At 52.5% G+C, this 13144-nt stretch overlaps 1 protein-coding gene across 1 annotated transcript in view; it reads right to left on the bottom strand.

Annotated features, from left to right (window-relative positions):
• Positions 1-345: 345 nt before the first annotated feature.
• XXYLT1 (xyloside xylosyltransferase 1) overlaps positions 346-13144 on the bottom strand; it is a 33691-nt gene continuing 20892 nt past the window's right edge. The window contains exon 4 of the mRNA XM_082288055.1: positions 346-1517. Within this exon, the coding sequence (XP_082144181.1) occupies positions 1121-1517 (397 nt within the window). The 3' untranslated portion in view covers positions 346-1120. The remainder of the gene's footprint in view (positions 1518-13144) is intronic.

The following is a 13144-nucleotide window of genomic DNA, read 5'->3' as shown; positions in this document are numbered from 1 at the left end:
CACACAGATGCACACATGGGCTGGAGGTGGTTAATGAGCTGTGCACGCCTGTGACACAGACCTGTGCAGGAGCTCGCCCGCCAGCCGGGCTCACCGAGGCAGCATTTATTCAGGGAACAGCCTGAAGCTCACTCATTCACAGCACAGGCAGCTCCCAGCTCCTTCCAAACCAACCCTGGCTACAGTGGTGATGATCTTTAAAATCCAGCTACTTTATTTACATCACTCACATGGGACAGATGTGGGATAAGCTATGTGGGGCACCACATTCAACTGCCCAGCAGATACACATCAGCTACTTTTTAATCATGATAAGAGCAGGAAACCTCCTATTGCACAGGACTTCAGTTGTGCCACATAAAAACAGTCGAGCGTGTCTGACATCTGCAGCTTTATTCTCGTATGAAAGGTTAAAGGCAAAGCCAGGAAAATGAACCTATTGCTACACACTCACTGAACACTTCTAGGACAACACAGGGCAGTAAAGCTTTTATTGCTAAGAAGAACCAATGAAAGGCTTTAAAGCTCATCCAGCATTCAAGTTTTGTTTGTAAGTAACCCAATTTAAAGCAGCTTTTCAGTCTTTAAAGCCTTCTCGCCTTTCTGGAATGCTTCAAAAGGAAGATGACCTGAGGACAGTGTCTACTCTCCAGAGGGACCAGACCAATGCTCTGCATGAGGTGCAGAAATGGGCCACCGAGGAATGACAAATGAAACCAACTGCCTGCTGGGGACTCCTGCTGACCATCAGACAAGGCAAAGCTGTGCAGCACCCAGGGAGCTGGACCCTGACAAGTGCAAAAGCAGCAGTCTCTGATGGCCCCTCGGCTGTCCCCATGCCCCAGCAGCTGAGGCACAGATGGGCAACGTGGACTTCAGAGCCAGGAGCTGAGCCCTGGACAAAGTGGCTCTGGATGTCCCGTTCCAACAACTGAACTGCCCTTCCTCTTGGAGGGTGAGGCTACAGGCAGTGGGATACTGAATGCTCTTGGGATCCCTAGATCCCCCCAGGATGTGCTGGATCAGAGCTGGTCACTCCTCCTGAGGGACTGTTAGCACAGCCACTATGGCTTTGCAGGTCTTGCTGCAGTCAGAGCTGCTCCTGGGGCCAGTGGGTGCCTCAGTCATCAGGGATTGGGGTGTTGCAGTTCCCATGGTAAATTTTGACCTCCCCCTCACACTGGAAGTACTGGTCAAACACATCGCTGTATCCATGATCCCTCCACCATGTGCAAAGCTGCCGGTTCCACGTGCAGTCAAGCACATGGAAAAGCTCTGGGTGCTCCATCCCCACCATAGTGAAGAAATCCTGGTCCCCAAGGTGGCCCTTGAAGTGGTACTTCTCCGTCAGCTTCTGCACCATGGTGGGCTCCAGCAGCTGGTTGTAGAGCTTGGATTGCCTCATGGCTTCCAGGTTCAGGAGCAGGACACCACTGTTGAAGCCTGGCAGCCCATCAGGAGGGGGCTCCCCCACTTTGGTTTGGGGGTTCTCACGGCGATACTGCCAGAAGGTGTGCCTGGAAAGAGAGGAAGAGCAGGAACAGGGACATCAGGGAGCGCAGCCTGAGGAGCAGACACCTCAAGTCTGGGCAGGTCTGGATCACAGCACAGGACCTACCACCCACCCAAGGGATCTCAAAGTGCTTGTCTTCCATCTGGAGGCACCCAGCTTCTCCAAGAAGCCAGTGCTTCACAGGCTGCCTTTCTCTCCATCCCTCTGCACAGGATATTGCCCAGACTTCAAACCACTCTGCTTACCATCTCCTAAAGCCCCTTTTGTTTCTACCAGCATCATTCTAGGGAGCCAAGTGGACACAGGATCGTGTGACTGCTCACATGGCTGTGCAGGGAGACAAAACCACATCACCAGTGCCTTGGGCGAACCACCAGAAGTGTCTTAATTTTGATTACATAAGCGAGCAGCCCAGAAATTTCTTTGGCTCCTTTCTCAGTCCTAGATCAGAGAATACACCTCACCATACATACACTGGCTGCTCCCACTTGCAGGAATTGAATTAATCCCACGCTATTCCCCAGGTAGCTGGCTCTGCCTCCATTCAGTCTGAAAGTCTTCTTCCCTCAAACAGCATCCTCTGCTGCAAAGCTGAGCACCTTGAGAGCTGTCTGAGCCTGTTGTTCAGAGGAGGGCAGGATGGACCTGTGACCCCCACCACCACCTGAAAGCCCAGGGCTGCCAGCACTGCTGTCTCCTTCCAGCCCTCACACTTCAGGTAAAGTTACAGAAGTGGTTTTTTACACCTTACTGTCAAGATGTCAAGGAGAAACAGTGTTAGAAAGAATAAGCCAAGCCTGCCGCTGGTTTCTCTTCAAACCTGTCAGACACCATCCAAAGTCTCCGTGCAGCTCAAGGCAATGAGAACTTGTTGATAGATTTAGCACCCAAATGTTTAAAGTGGTCCCGTGCTTGGAAGCTGAAGCTGGACTCCGTCAGATGTAAGAAGATGCAAGGACATTTGCCCCTGGAACAGCTCCAGAGGCAAGGTGGGTACTCCTCCACTGCAAACACTTAAATTTTTCTTCTAAGAAGCCATGTTGAGCTCCCACAGGCACTTGCTCAGGGACTCCTACAGCTTGTACAGAGATCAGACTATCAAATCCATCCTTCTGGCCTGTGCTCTGGATCCCCAGCACAGCGAGACTGGTCAAGGTGACAGCCAGGATTCAACAGCCACCAGCAGAATTATCCCAGCAGAAAACGTGGATTGATTAATGATGTCAGCTGTGGATATCTTTTTTATTTCCTGATCTGGAGAACCACAAGCATCATGCAGCATCACTTCCTTGAAACTTTCCATTAAAGCACTGATATTTCCCATTTCATTATGGGTTCTTACACCATTCCTTTTCACCTGATTCAGAACAGAAAGGGTTTTTCCAAATGCCAGTTTCCCATGGAAGGAGGGCTCAGTCTTTAAGCAGCCATATCCATGCTTACCAGGGAAGGGGAGTGGAGGATGGGCTGCCTCATCAGAGCTCATGGGCAGCACTGCTGGCTGGATCTAAAGGGTGGGGAAGGGATAAAGGGCTCTGCCTCTGCAAAGAGCAATTGTGTCTTGTGAGTTGGCAAAGACAACTCACGGATGGCTTGCTCCTTAGAAAAGGAAGGCAAAGCATTCTCCATGCAGCACTAAAGGGAAGCTCAACCTGCAAAGACGAGCCCCAGCCATGTACCAATCAGCCTCCTGAAGTGCTCAGATCCAGGGAGTGGCTAGCCCACCCCTGCATCCTCTGCTCTTGCTTCTCCCTAGCAGTGCCAAGAAAGCCATCCCCCTTGCCCAGAATGTTACACTGGAAGCTGCCAGGAGGGAGAGGGTGAGCAGTGCCACAGAGGGGAGCACATTTCCAGCTCCACAGCAGTGAAGCTGATTCCTTTCACATTCTTACCTCTAAACACATGCTGCCCAAGCTAAGCTACAAGATTACAGCCACTGCAAGCATCCAGGATAAGAAAAATGCAAGGACCCAGGCTCTCAGCATTGCCAGGCTGTGGTGGGGCTAAAGCAAATCTGTATCAAATGACTCAATTTTTCAGCAATGCTGTTCCCCGGATGACTCATGGACGGCTGATAACGTGCCCTTTTCTACAGGAAGAGGAGGCAGACTGACAAGCAGCAATTGTTCAGCCCTTCCTCCCAGCGCTGGTGTGACAGGGCCGTCCTCCCCTGGCCGTGTGCAGGGAGGGTAGGGCCATCCCCAGGGAGCGATGCTGAGGTGAGATCCAGGATGTGATGAGCTGCAGGTGGCTCCGCAGTGCCGATGGTTTGGGAACCTGCTCACAGCTGAGCACAACAGCCTTGCCCCTGCTGGGCTCAGGCCAACCAAGAGAAAGGTATTCTGGCAGAGCCACTGGCAGCAGCTGTTCAGACAAGATTTTTCTTGGCTTTTGTCTTTCAAATGGAGGGTTTTGGAACTGTCCTGTAGGGGCCAGGACAGAGAAGAGCATGGCTGAAAGGCACCTCCACCCAGTTAGAAGTGGAAGGAGTGGCAAGTATGAGAGCATTGTTCTCTTCAGAGGAGATGGGGCCAGGGAAGCACAACAACCAGCCAAACAGCTGACCCAGCCTGTACCCACTCCACTCTGTCCTGCCCGGCATCGCTGCTTGGCACCCACCGCAAAACATAAGGGGAAAACTCCAGGGGCTGGATGAGCGTGCTCTCAGGATGTGTCCTTGAGACAATCATTAAGGAACTGAACCCCAACTGTATGCAATGGAAATGTCTCCCTGACCCAAGCCCCTGGAGTGGCTGGGATCTCCCTGGGAACAGTTCAGGCAGGACAGTGTGACCTCCTCTCTGTGCCCCCAGCAGCAAAAGCCTGGGCAGGAAGGCAGCCCGGAGATGCCGGCACCACCAGGATGCATCGGGGCAGGAAGCTGCTAGCCGGGAGAAAGGGAGGAGAAAGGAAGAGGAGGCATTTGGGGCTTTTGTTAACTGCTCCAACCCATCTAGATGGGAGGAGACAGAGGTGACCTGTGGCCCCAGACCCCGTGCCATGGTGCAGGGGAGCTGTGTAGGGCCTGCCGCAAGCGCCTGCAGCCCCGACAGGCTTTGCTTTGAGGAGCTGTTTATAAACAGAGCCGGCGTGTGCTAGGAAACATCTGGAGAAGAGCATTTCCAAGCATTCAAACGCCAGGCCCAGGCAGCCCAGATAAAATCCCCTGCTTCCAGCAGGACTTCCCTTGCTGGCCCAGCACAGGGCGCTGCAGCAGCACCTCCCCTGCCTCGCAGCCCGGCGGTCACGAGCCCCAGCTCACAGAGCTGCCATCACACCCTTCCAAACGCCTCGCTGGGGACAGCTGCCAGGGCAGGAGGGACCACTCCACCCACCAGCTGTACTGCAGGGCCTTCTCTTGCTTTCGTGTGCAGCAAGGGACAAACAAGTCGGGGAAGACTTTGTCCAAATCTGTGAACTTCCACTCATTTACTTCAGCTCTGGGTTATGGGACAACTTCATAGGATGAGCTGGAAACCCGTGGTAAAGCAGCAGGGTGCCCGAGCTGGCAGGAAAGGCAAGATGCAGGGGTTACTGCCAGCTGGGAGACCAGCAGCAAGCTTGTGTGCCTATACCCATCTGATGTTCAAGAGGCTGCAACCCTGCCACACCAGCTGTGCAGCTGCCACTGGGCTTGCTGCTGAAGATGTGGATCTTCCCCATGTGTCCATATTTCCAGGAATGCCTCCCTCCACAGGCATCTGGGGCATCAAGGAGCCAGGTCAAAAAGACATGAAGTGAAAGGAGATACCAGGCCAGACCCAGGGTGGATGTGGTTAGAGGATGCTCCTGGAAGGATGCAGGGTCTCTGAATGCCAGCATGCACTGCATGAGCCTAGTACCCAGGGAGGAAAGCTGCATGGCCTCTCCCTCACCAAAGGGGATGCAAAGCCAACAGTCATGGGATAAAGCCATAAGAATAGGGAATCTGCAAGATTCTGGATGTAATACACATCCCGGAAACAGTCAACTCCTTGCTGGAGCTCACTGATTTGCTCCAGCACTGCCAGAGTTTGGGCAGCTGTCTGGGAGAGCAGGATGGACAGTGGCAGCAGGCCAGCATCTCAAGGATGCGTTTTGTCAGCAAGTCTCTCTCACAGGGGTCAGGGGCTGGGGAACCCTGAGCCCCATCTAGCCATGTATGAGGCTCCTGGAGCAGAAGGGAAGCATGGGCTGCCAGCCATCCCTCTCTGAGCCAGTCCGGCAGCAGCCCTGCCAGCCCAAACACCAACTAAAACACCAAGCGCATGCTCTCGTACCTCCAAATACATTGTTCAGTTGCTGAGCCAGAACATGGATGGCTGCCGGCGTTATCCCCAGATGCAGGCACGTGCCCAGCTGGCAAACACCACTGCTCCTGTGCAATGAGGCACAAGCACACCTTGCTCCCTGCGCCGTGTGCTGCCAGGACTCCCCCGGCGTGGCAGGAGGACAGAGCACCAAGCAATCCCTGGCTGAGCTGCCCACCTGGTGGTGCCTGGGACCTGCAGGGCCCCAGAGAGCTTGTCAGAGGTAGATGGGACAGGAGCCCCAATAGGAAGTATGCAGGGTCCTGATGGGGACAGGGGATGTGCTTGAAGTGGGAGAGAGCAAAGGGGAGACCCTGACAGCAGCTTCTGTCCTGCTTGGAGGAGAGGGTGTGGGCAGTGGGGAGGGAAGAATGATGGGAATGATGGGAATGATGGCATGGTCCATTCAGGGGGTGATGGTGGCTCTCCCCCTTAATCCTTAGCACAAAGTAAAGCACAGCCAAGAAACTTCCCTGCATCTTTCTCCTCTTGGTTAATCCTCACAGTGGCAGGCAGCTGTCAGCCCCTTACCATCACTGTGTTCAATTGAGATTAACCCTCAGGAAAGGCCAGCTCCCCTTCCTCCCTCTTCTCCCACCTCCAGAAGGCACTGCTGCAATAAAGGTGGGCCCTTCCAAGTTTCTGCCACACAAAGGGAGGCAGCCACCCAGAGCAGCATCCAACCCAGCTACCTCCTCCTGCCCCAGCAGCTGGACCTCAGCCTGGTGAGCTCAGTGGCTTTGCAACAAAGCAGCCCTTGTTGCTAATTGCTTATTTTCCATATGCAATTGCTGAATCTCTTAAGGAGCCAGGACAGCAGGTTCAGTACCAGCTCAGTCCACAGCACCTTAGCTGATGCTGAGCAGCTTGTGTAATCCAGGAAATCCCAGCTCCACGCTTCTCAGGAGCACCATGTACCCAGTGATGTGCAGTGGCATCACCAACACAGCAGTACTCCTTGCCCTGCCAGGGAAAATATCACTCTGGGGCAAAAAAACTGCAATTTCCATCCTGGGACAAAGAACAGGATGTGTTGGTGTGCACACCAGGACCACCTTGCCTTCTCTGATGGGTTCAGGGTAAAGGTCCAGCTCAGGCAGGATCTCCAGCCCTCCCATGGAAAATACTGATGAAGCAACAGACTGAGCTCTTCAATGAGGACATCAATAATTCCTTAATAAACTTCTCATGTAAGGCACAAATTATGTCTGTACAGTGCTGGTCTCTACCACAGCCCAGCCTGCATGCCAAACTTTTAAAAGGCCTGTATTTAGAGCAGCAAATTGATTCTCACTGATGACATTTCTGGGTGGACTTAGTCCAAAAATGGGAACACTTAAATAGATGACAAATGACAACTTGTGAACACAGCTTGTGAGCTAAACCTTTCTTTGGGACAGATTTTTAAGGGGGGCCCCCCTCACCACCAAACATTTGTACACCCCACGCCAGTGCTAAAATCATCCTCCAAATAGAGGTGAGACCATAAATCCCTGTTTGGGTCACATCAGTTTCATTCCCTCTATAGATCAAATGCCTGTGGCACTGGTGCCAGTGCAGAGCAACAACCTGTGTGTGTGTCAGACCATCCTTTATCAGCACCCATACAGGAAGGGGAGCAACCCATCCACAGGGACGCTCTAGAACACTGTGGGCCTAATTACTGCCAAAATGGCAGATTTCTATTAACAACTGTGAATGAACTCTGCTCTGGCAGTGTTCTCCTGCCTGCCTTGGAAGCACAGGCTGCCTGCTCTGGGCCACACTTGTCAGCTGATGGGACTCTTGGGAACAGGGGAGATGCTCTCCCTTCACAGAAGCTCCCCTTCTGCTTAATATTATTAACAGTATTTGTGCTAATCAGTGTGCAGTTGTGGTTGTCAGATCTTGTCCAATTTATTAATTGTTTTTAAATGACATTTCAAGTTTGCATCGTAGTGCGAATAAATTGGACAGGTCTTACATATTAATGATATTCACAGTTGTAAACAACACGACCCTTTACCTTCTTGGATAATTTTTTAAATCAGAGGTAAAGCTGAATTCCTGAAATTAATTCTGCTTCCAGTTCCTTGCAGGTTCTGCTTGTTCTGTAATTTTGGCTGCTTCTTGGCAGCCACTGCCAAACAATTCCTAGAACCATTTTCTCCATGCGTCGAGCAGGAGCACTTGCTACAAATCAAGTCAAAGTCTTGAAATGGTTTAAAATCCAAAGTGCCCAGGGTTTGGAGCTTGCAGACTGTGGGCAGGCAGCATTGACATCACAATGGTACAAATGGCAGGGCACAAATTCTCCTGCCTTTACTCCTGAGGGGCTTGGGGAACAGAACCCTTTGTGGAAGCCAGCTCCCTGCTCCCCCAGGGCAAAAGCCCTTGGAAAAAAAATAAAGTCTCCAAATCAGGGCCACCTGCCTGCATGAAAAGTCCACAAACCCAGGAAAACTCAGACAGGAGGACCTGCTTGTTGGAGATGGTTATCTCCAGTTCTGGAAAGCTCCACTGCAGGCAGCAGCCCACCTGCACTCTTGTATCTTACAACCACCACCACTGCCTCTGCCAGGGAAGCCAGCTGCTCCTTGCTTGCAGCTGTCAGCCGTACTTTGGGGTTTTTTTTAGATCCCAAGAGAAGGTACAGAACGTACTGTCTCAGCCCAGACTCTCTGACAGCCTGGCTATGGATTTAGCATTAGCCTGCTCCCAGCCCAGGATAATTCCTTTCCTCTTCCAAACATCTGACAAAGTGACTTAGCACCGGTGCTGCTGCGCTCCCAGCAAACACCCAGCACAGCAAGTGCTCCACGTCCGGAGCTGCACAGTCCTGCTTCCACTCATTAATGGGCTTCTCTGGGCTATTTTACCAGCTCTAAAACAAACAAAATGCATGCCACAGAGCACACAGCACACTTACAGCAGCTCCCACATGATCACAAGCAGAAACAAAGCTTTTCCTTTCTACAAAATAATGTCCTGTTTGAGCTCTCCCTAGGTTTTATGCAAAGGCAAAGGTGAATAGCCTTGCAGCCACACAGGGACCCAAGTGTCAGTCCTTTGTAGTCTGTAGCTGTCCCTTTGATATAGATATCCTTTCCTACTGAACAAACTTTTATCATTTCCAACACTGTGGATTCCCAAGATGTCTCAAGCTTTAATTAGCTTCTTGCCACAGGGGACAGCAGTAAAAATCTCACCCAACAGCAGAAATTGAGAGAGAAGCCACCCTTCCAGCCCCAGTTGTGTGTATTCCCAGACCTGTGATGCTTTGGGACCTCTCCTGAGGCCCATCTTCGCTGCAGGTATCTTCCTCCTAGCTGGAGGGGTAAAGACATCCATCTGAGGACCTGTGGGTTAGGTCCTCCCTGTTGCCAGCAGACCATTCCTCCCCAAGGAGACCTCTAAGGTGAGCATGATGGGGGCAGTGCTGAGGGCCCCAGGTGGTGCTGGCACTCTGGGCACCCAGAGCCCACTGCCACTGGCAGTGCCAGTGCCAGCATCAGCAGTGTGCTTAGCAGCGAAGTGCTTAGGCAGCAAAGAGGCTGGGCTGGCTGTGGGGATGGGAGCAGGGGGCACGGCGTGGCACACTGGCCCGGGGTCAGGCCGAGGCTGCTGAGAGCAGCTGTGCAATCAATACCACTGCTCTGCTTCCTCTCACATGCCACCCGTGTGACCAGAGGGATCTATAACCAGGAAATGCGTTAAGAATAGGGCTCAAGCTCTGCCTTTAGTAATCTGAGAGCTCTCAGGACATTTTGGGGAATGCCACAGTATCTCCCCACTCTGTTCCTCTCAACCACAGGGCTGCTTTGAAATGAGGAGTCTTATTCCTTTGGCGCCTGGCAGCACTAAGCTCCTGTGCTTGGGAACAAGTACTGAGCCAAGCCAGGCTGGCAGAGAGGCACAGGTAGGTCTGGGCTGCATTGGTGTGAGGATGTCATCATCGTGCCTTGATGGAGACCCCGCTATGCCCCAGGTGCAGCCCTGCTGCTCACACCTGGCCAAGAGGCTGAGGGGCAGCAGGCTGTGCTTCCATCAGCTGGCCAGGAGGCTGAGGGGAAGCAGGCCGTGCTTCCAGCACCAGCCATGGCACAGCTACACTGCTGGGAGCACAGCTGAGATGCTCCACAGGCCGGGCACGTACCCACACACCCACAAAGGACAGTGACCTGCCTGCCCATCTGGTCACCCCCATGCAGGCTGAATCTGCAGTGCTTTTCTGCATGTTTCTTAGCAGGTCTCAAGAGCACCAGAGAGCCTGGACTTCTCAATTTGGCCAGGATCTGGCATGGAAGGCTCAGCGCAACATAAATATTTATACAGACCATTATCAGTCCGTCTATGTAGCCTGGTGAGCAGGACACTGCCAGCACAACTGAGCAGCTGAAATGCTGCAGGGGACAACAGGACTTTTAATTACGGTTATGACTCTGCAGAAGCACCTCCTTGCATGGAAAGCCTTTTGGATGATGCAAACTTCAGATGCAGAGTCTAATCTTTCCATCAAAATCACTCCCACTGAAGCCAGAGCTCCTGATCTTGGCCACAGTGTGAACCTTGTGCAGGCAGACATATGAGCAGGCATAAGTCAGCCTGGGAAGAGGCTCTTCTGCAGGCCAGTACTCAAACAACAACAGCCTGGCAGAAGGAATCGAGTGCTGCCATGGAAAGCCCACAAGCATCTAGGAGGTGTTGGACTGTACCAGTGTCCTCAACAATCCCACCATGGGGGCAGCTTCTTGTGGGATGAAGCTCTGCCTGCAATCCTATCCATAGAGGTGTTGACTGATCCAAAAGCCACAGGAAGAACAACATGCCTGACCCATGGACAGGGTGCCTCTTTTCCCCCGCAATGGCCGCAGAGATGGAAACCTGACACCGATCACCTCCGACCTCAGATCACTTCCTGCATGTGACATGGGCTCCTGCCACCTCCCCCTCTGCATCCAGGACTCTCTGCCAGACACTGCAGGGTGATCCATATCCAGCTTCAGCAGGAGCTACTGCTCTCCACAGGCCACTCCAACTCACCCTGAGCGGCCCCAAAGGACAGGTCAACCCCAGACTGTGCAACAGTTAAATCCCAGCACTGGCGTAGCAGGAGGGCCGGGAGATCCTGTTGCTCAGAGAAATGTGTTTGTCCAAGACAAACAGTGGCCGGGCATTGTTTCAGCATGAGTCAAGCGAGTGGAAACACTCCCGTGCCATCCTGTTTTGCTGTCTGGAGGTCTCCCCTACCTTCAGGATATGCAGACAGGCTCCAGGATGTTTCCGATTTGCTGTTCTCTTACTCTTCCATTTCCCGTAAAGGTCTGTGCCCAGCACTGCTTGGTGCACCAGCGCAGCAGCCTGAGCCTCCTGCAGCCCCAGCCTGTGCCTAGAGAGTGCCTACAGCCAGGCAGCCCATGGGCAGCTGGTGGGAACAAACAGTGGGTTGATCTCCATTCATTCTTCCCATTGCTACACACCAGGAAAGACAGCACCCAGACCCTTCCCGGCCACTGGCTTACCCTGCCCCAGGGAACCGAGTCCACAGCTCCATGAGCAAGCTCAGGACAGCTCTGCTAACTTGCCCCAAGTCCTCTGATGTTTTGGGGCAAAGCTGGGGCAGCAGAGAGCTGTGTGAAATGGTGAGGAAAACGTGAGTGGCAACACAGAGACCCCTCCATCGCCTCGTAATCCTCCTCCACCCCCACAACCATTTTCCCAACTGATGCTTCAAGCCTGCACACATGGCAAACAACGTGGCTGGAGCTGACACCTCTTATTTCACACCTACAACACGTTTTTATCTGTCTAAAAGTATAAAAATAGCAAAGATTTTTTTTTTTACAAAGACATCCATGCTTTGTCAGCTCATGTTTGTGTCTGGAAACCCCTTTAGCAGCGAGGTGCGAGCCCCACAGGGTGCAGGGCTTGGCAGGAGGGCAGGCTGGAGTTTGCACAGCTCGCCCCACAACGGGTGATCTGGCGACAAAAAGGATCAGGAACTTGTTTTCACATGAAGATCAAAACAACACAAGAAGAAAAGCACAACACATCCCAAAGTGACCCAGAACGTCAAAACTGCAACAACAGAAAGTTCAGCCCAAAAATGCAGCCTGTGAGGGCTGTTATTGCTTGGTGTGTTTGTCCCCACTGCGGGCGGCAGGAGGGGGAGAACACGGCTATGGCTTGGGTCAGGTATTCAGTGCTCAGCCCCGTGATCCTGTGCCTTGTCCCCTGCCATGCTGAAAGGTTCTCCAGCAGAGCACCCCAAACCTTAATTCAGTCCCCTCCAGGCACGCCTGGTCCCACAAACCACATCCAGGCAGCGGAACACCATCCCCACTCCCTAGTTGTGCATGGAAATAATGCAGAACCCTGAAGAGACAAAAACAAAGTGATTCCAACCTGCACTAACTGCCGGCGAACAAACGCTCGATTTACCCCGTTCCAGGCTGCACCGCTAACGAAGGGGACCTGCCCTGCCGGGCTGACCGAGGCCACAGTCCCACAGCCACTCTTGGCTACAGCTCTTCCCTCCATCCTGCTTTAAGCTCTAACAATTGAGTATGATTAACTGGGGCCAGATTTATCATTCAGGGCACCAAAATCCTGTCAGGACACCCAAAGCAGATACAGGAGCCCTCCGCACTCTGAGCATGGTGCTACCCCATGGAGACAAGACCTCAGCATCTGTGTTCCTTTACTCCCAGCTCTCCCTGCCAAGAGTACCAATCAGGAGAGAGGCAAGACTTATGCCACAGACAGAGAGATGTCTTTTTCCAGATCAGGAATAGTGGTGACTTCTGTAGTTTGAGCAACCACATGCTCTTCTGTGGTTTAGGCTTCCAGGAAGCAATTGGTGGTGATTAACGACCACCAATCCCCTGTTGATGAACTTCTTCTCTGTCTCTACCCTCTTCCCATCTGGATGCACAAGGAGCAAGAATGGCTGGTCTGGATTTTTGCAGCTCAGCCTTTGCCCAAGCATGCTGCTGGTCATGTCTTACGAGGTTCAGGAGGGAAGAAGGCTTCCAGTAGGGAAGGAAAAGACATACAGACTTCCTGCTCCTTTTTATCTTTCTCCAAGAAGTTTTCCTTTAGGATTAGCAAATCTAACCAAGCCATCTCAGATGCTCAAACTCAGCTGTGCTGAGTTCCATTAAGGCATCCTGGGATGATTATCTGACTTACCCCGGATTAAAAGAAAACCTGAGATCTATCCTTGGGACAACAGAGGCTAAACTAAATCAATTTCTCTAACCACCTAGAAATATCTGTGTCCCTGAATCCCAGCAGTGATCCATGAGCAGGAAGGACTGGGCCACCCCTTGGTGAGTGGTTTCCAGCACAGCTGGCAGTGGCT

The sequence above is a fragment of the Coloeus monedula genome, assembly GCF_965178545.1.
Source record: "Coloeus monedula genome assembly, chromosome: 10".
NCBI lineage: Eukaryota > Metazoa > Chordata > Aves > Passeriformes > Corvidae > Coloeus > Coloeus monedula.
Note: the sequence above shows the minus strand (reverse complement) of the source record. Positions and strands in the feature narration are given on the sequence as shown.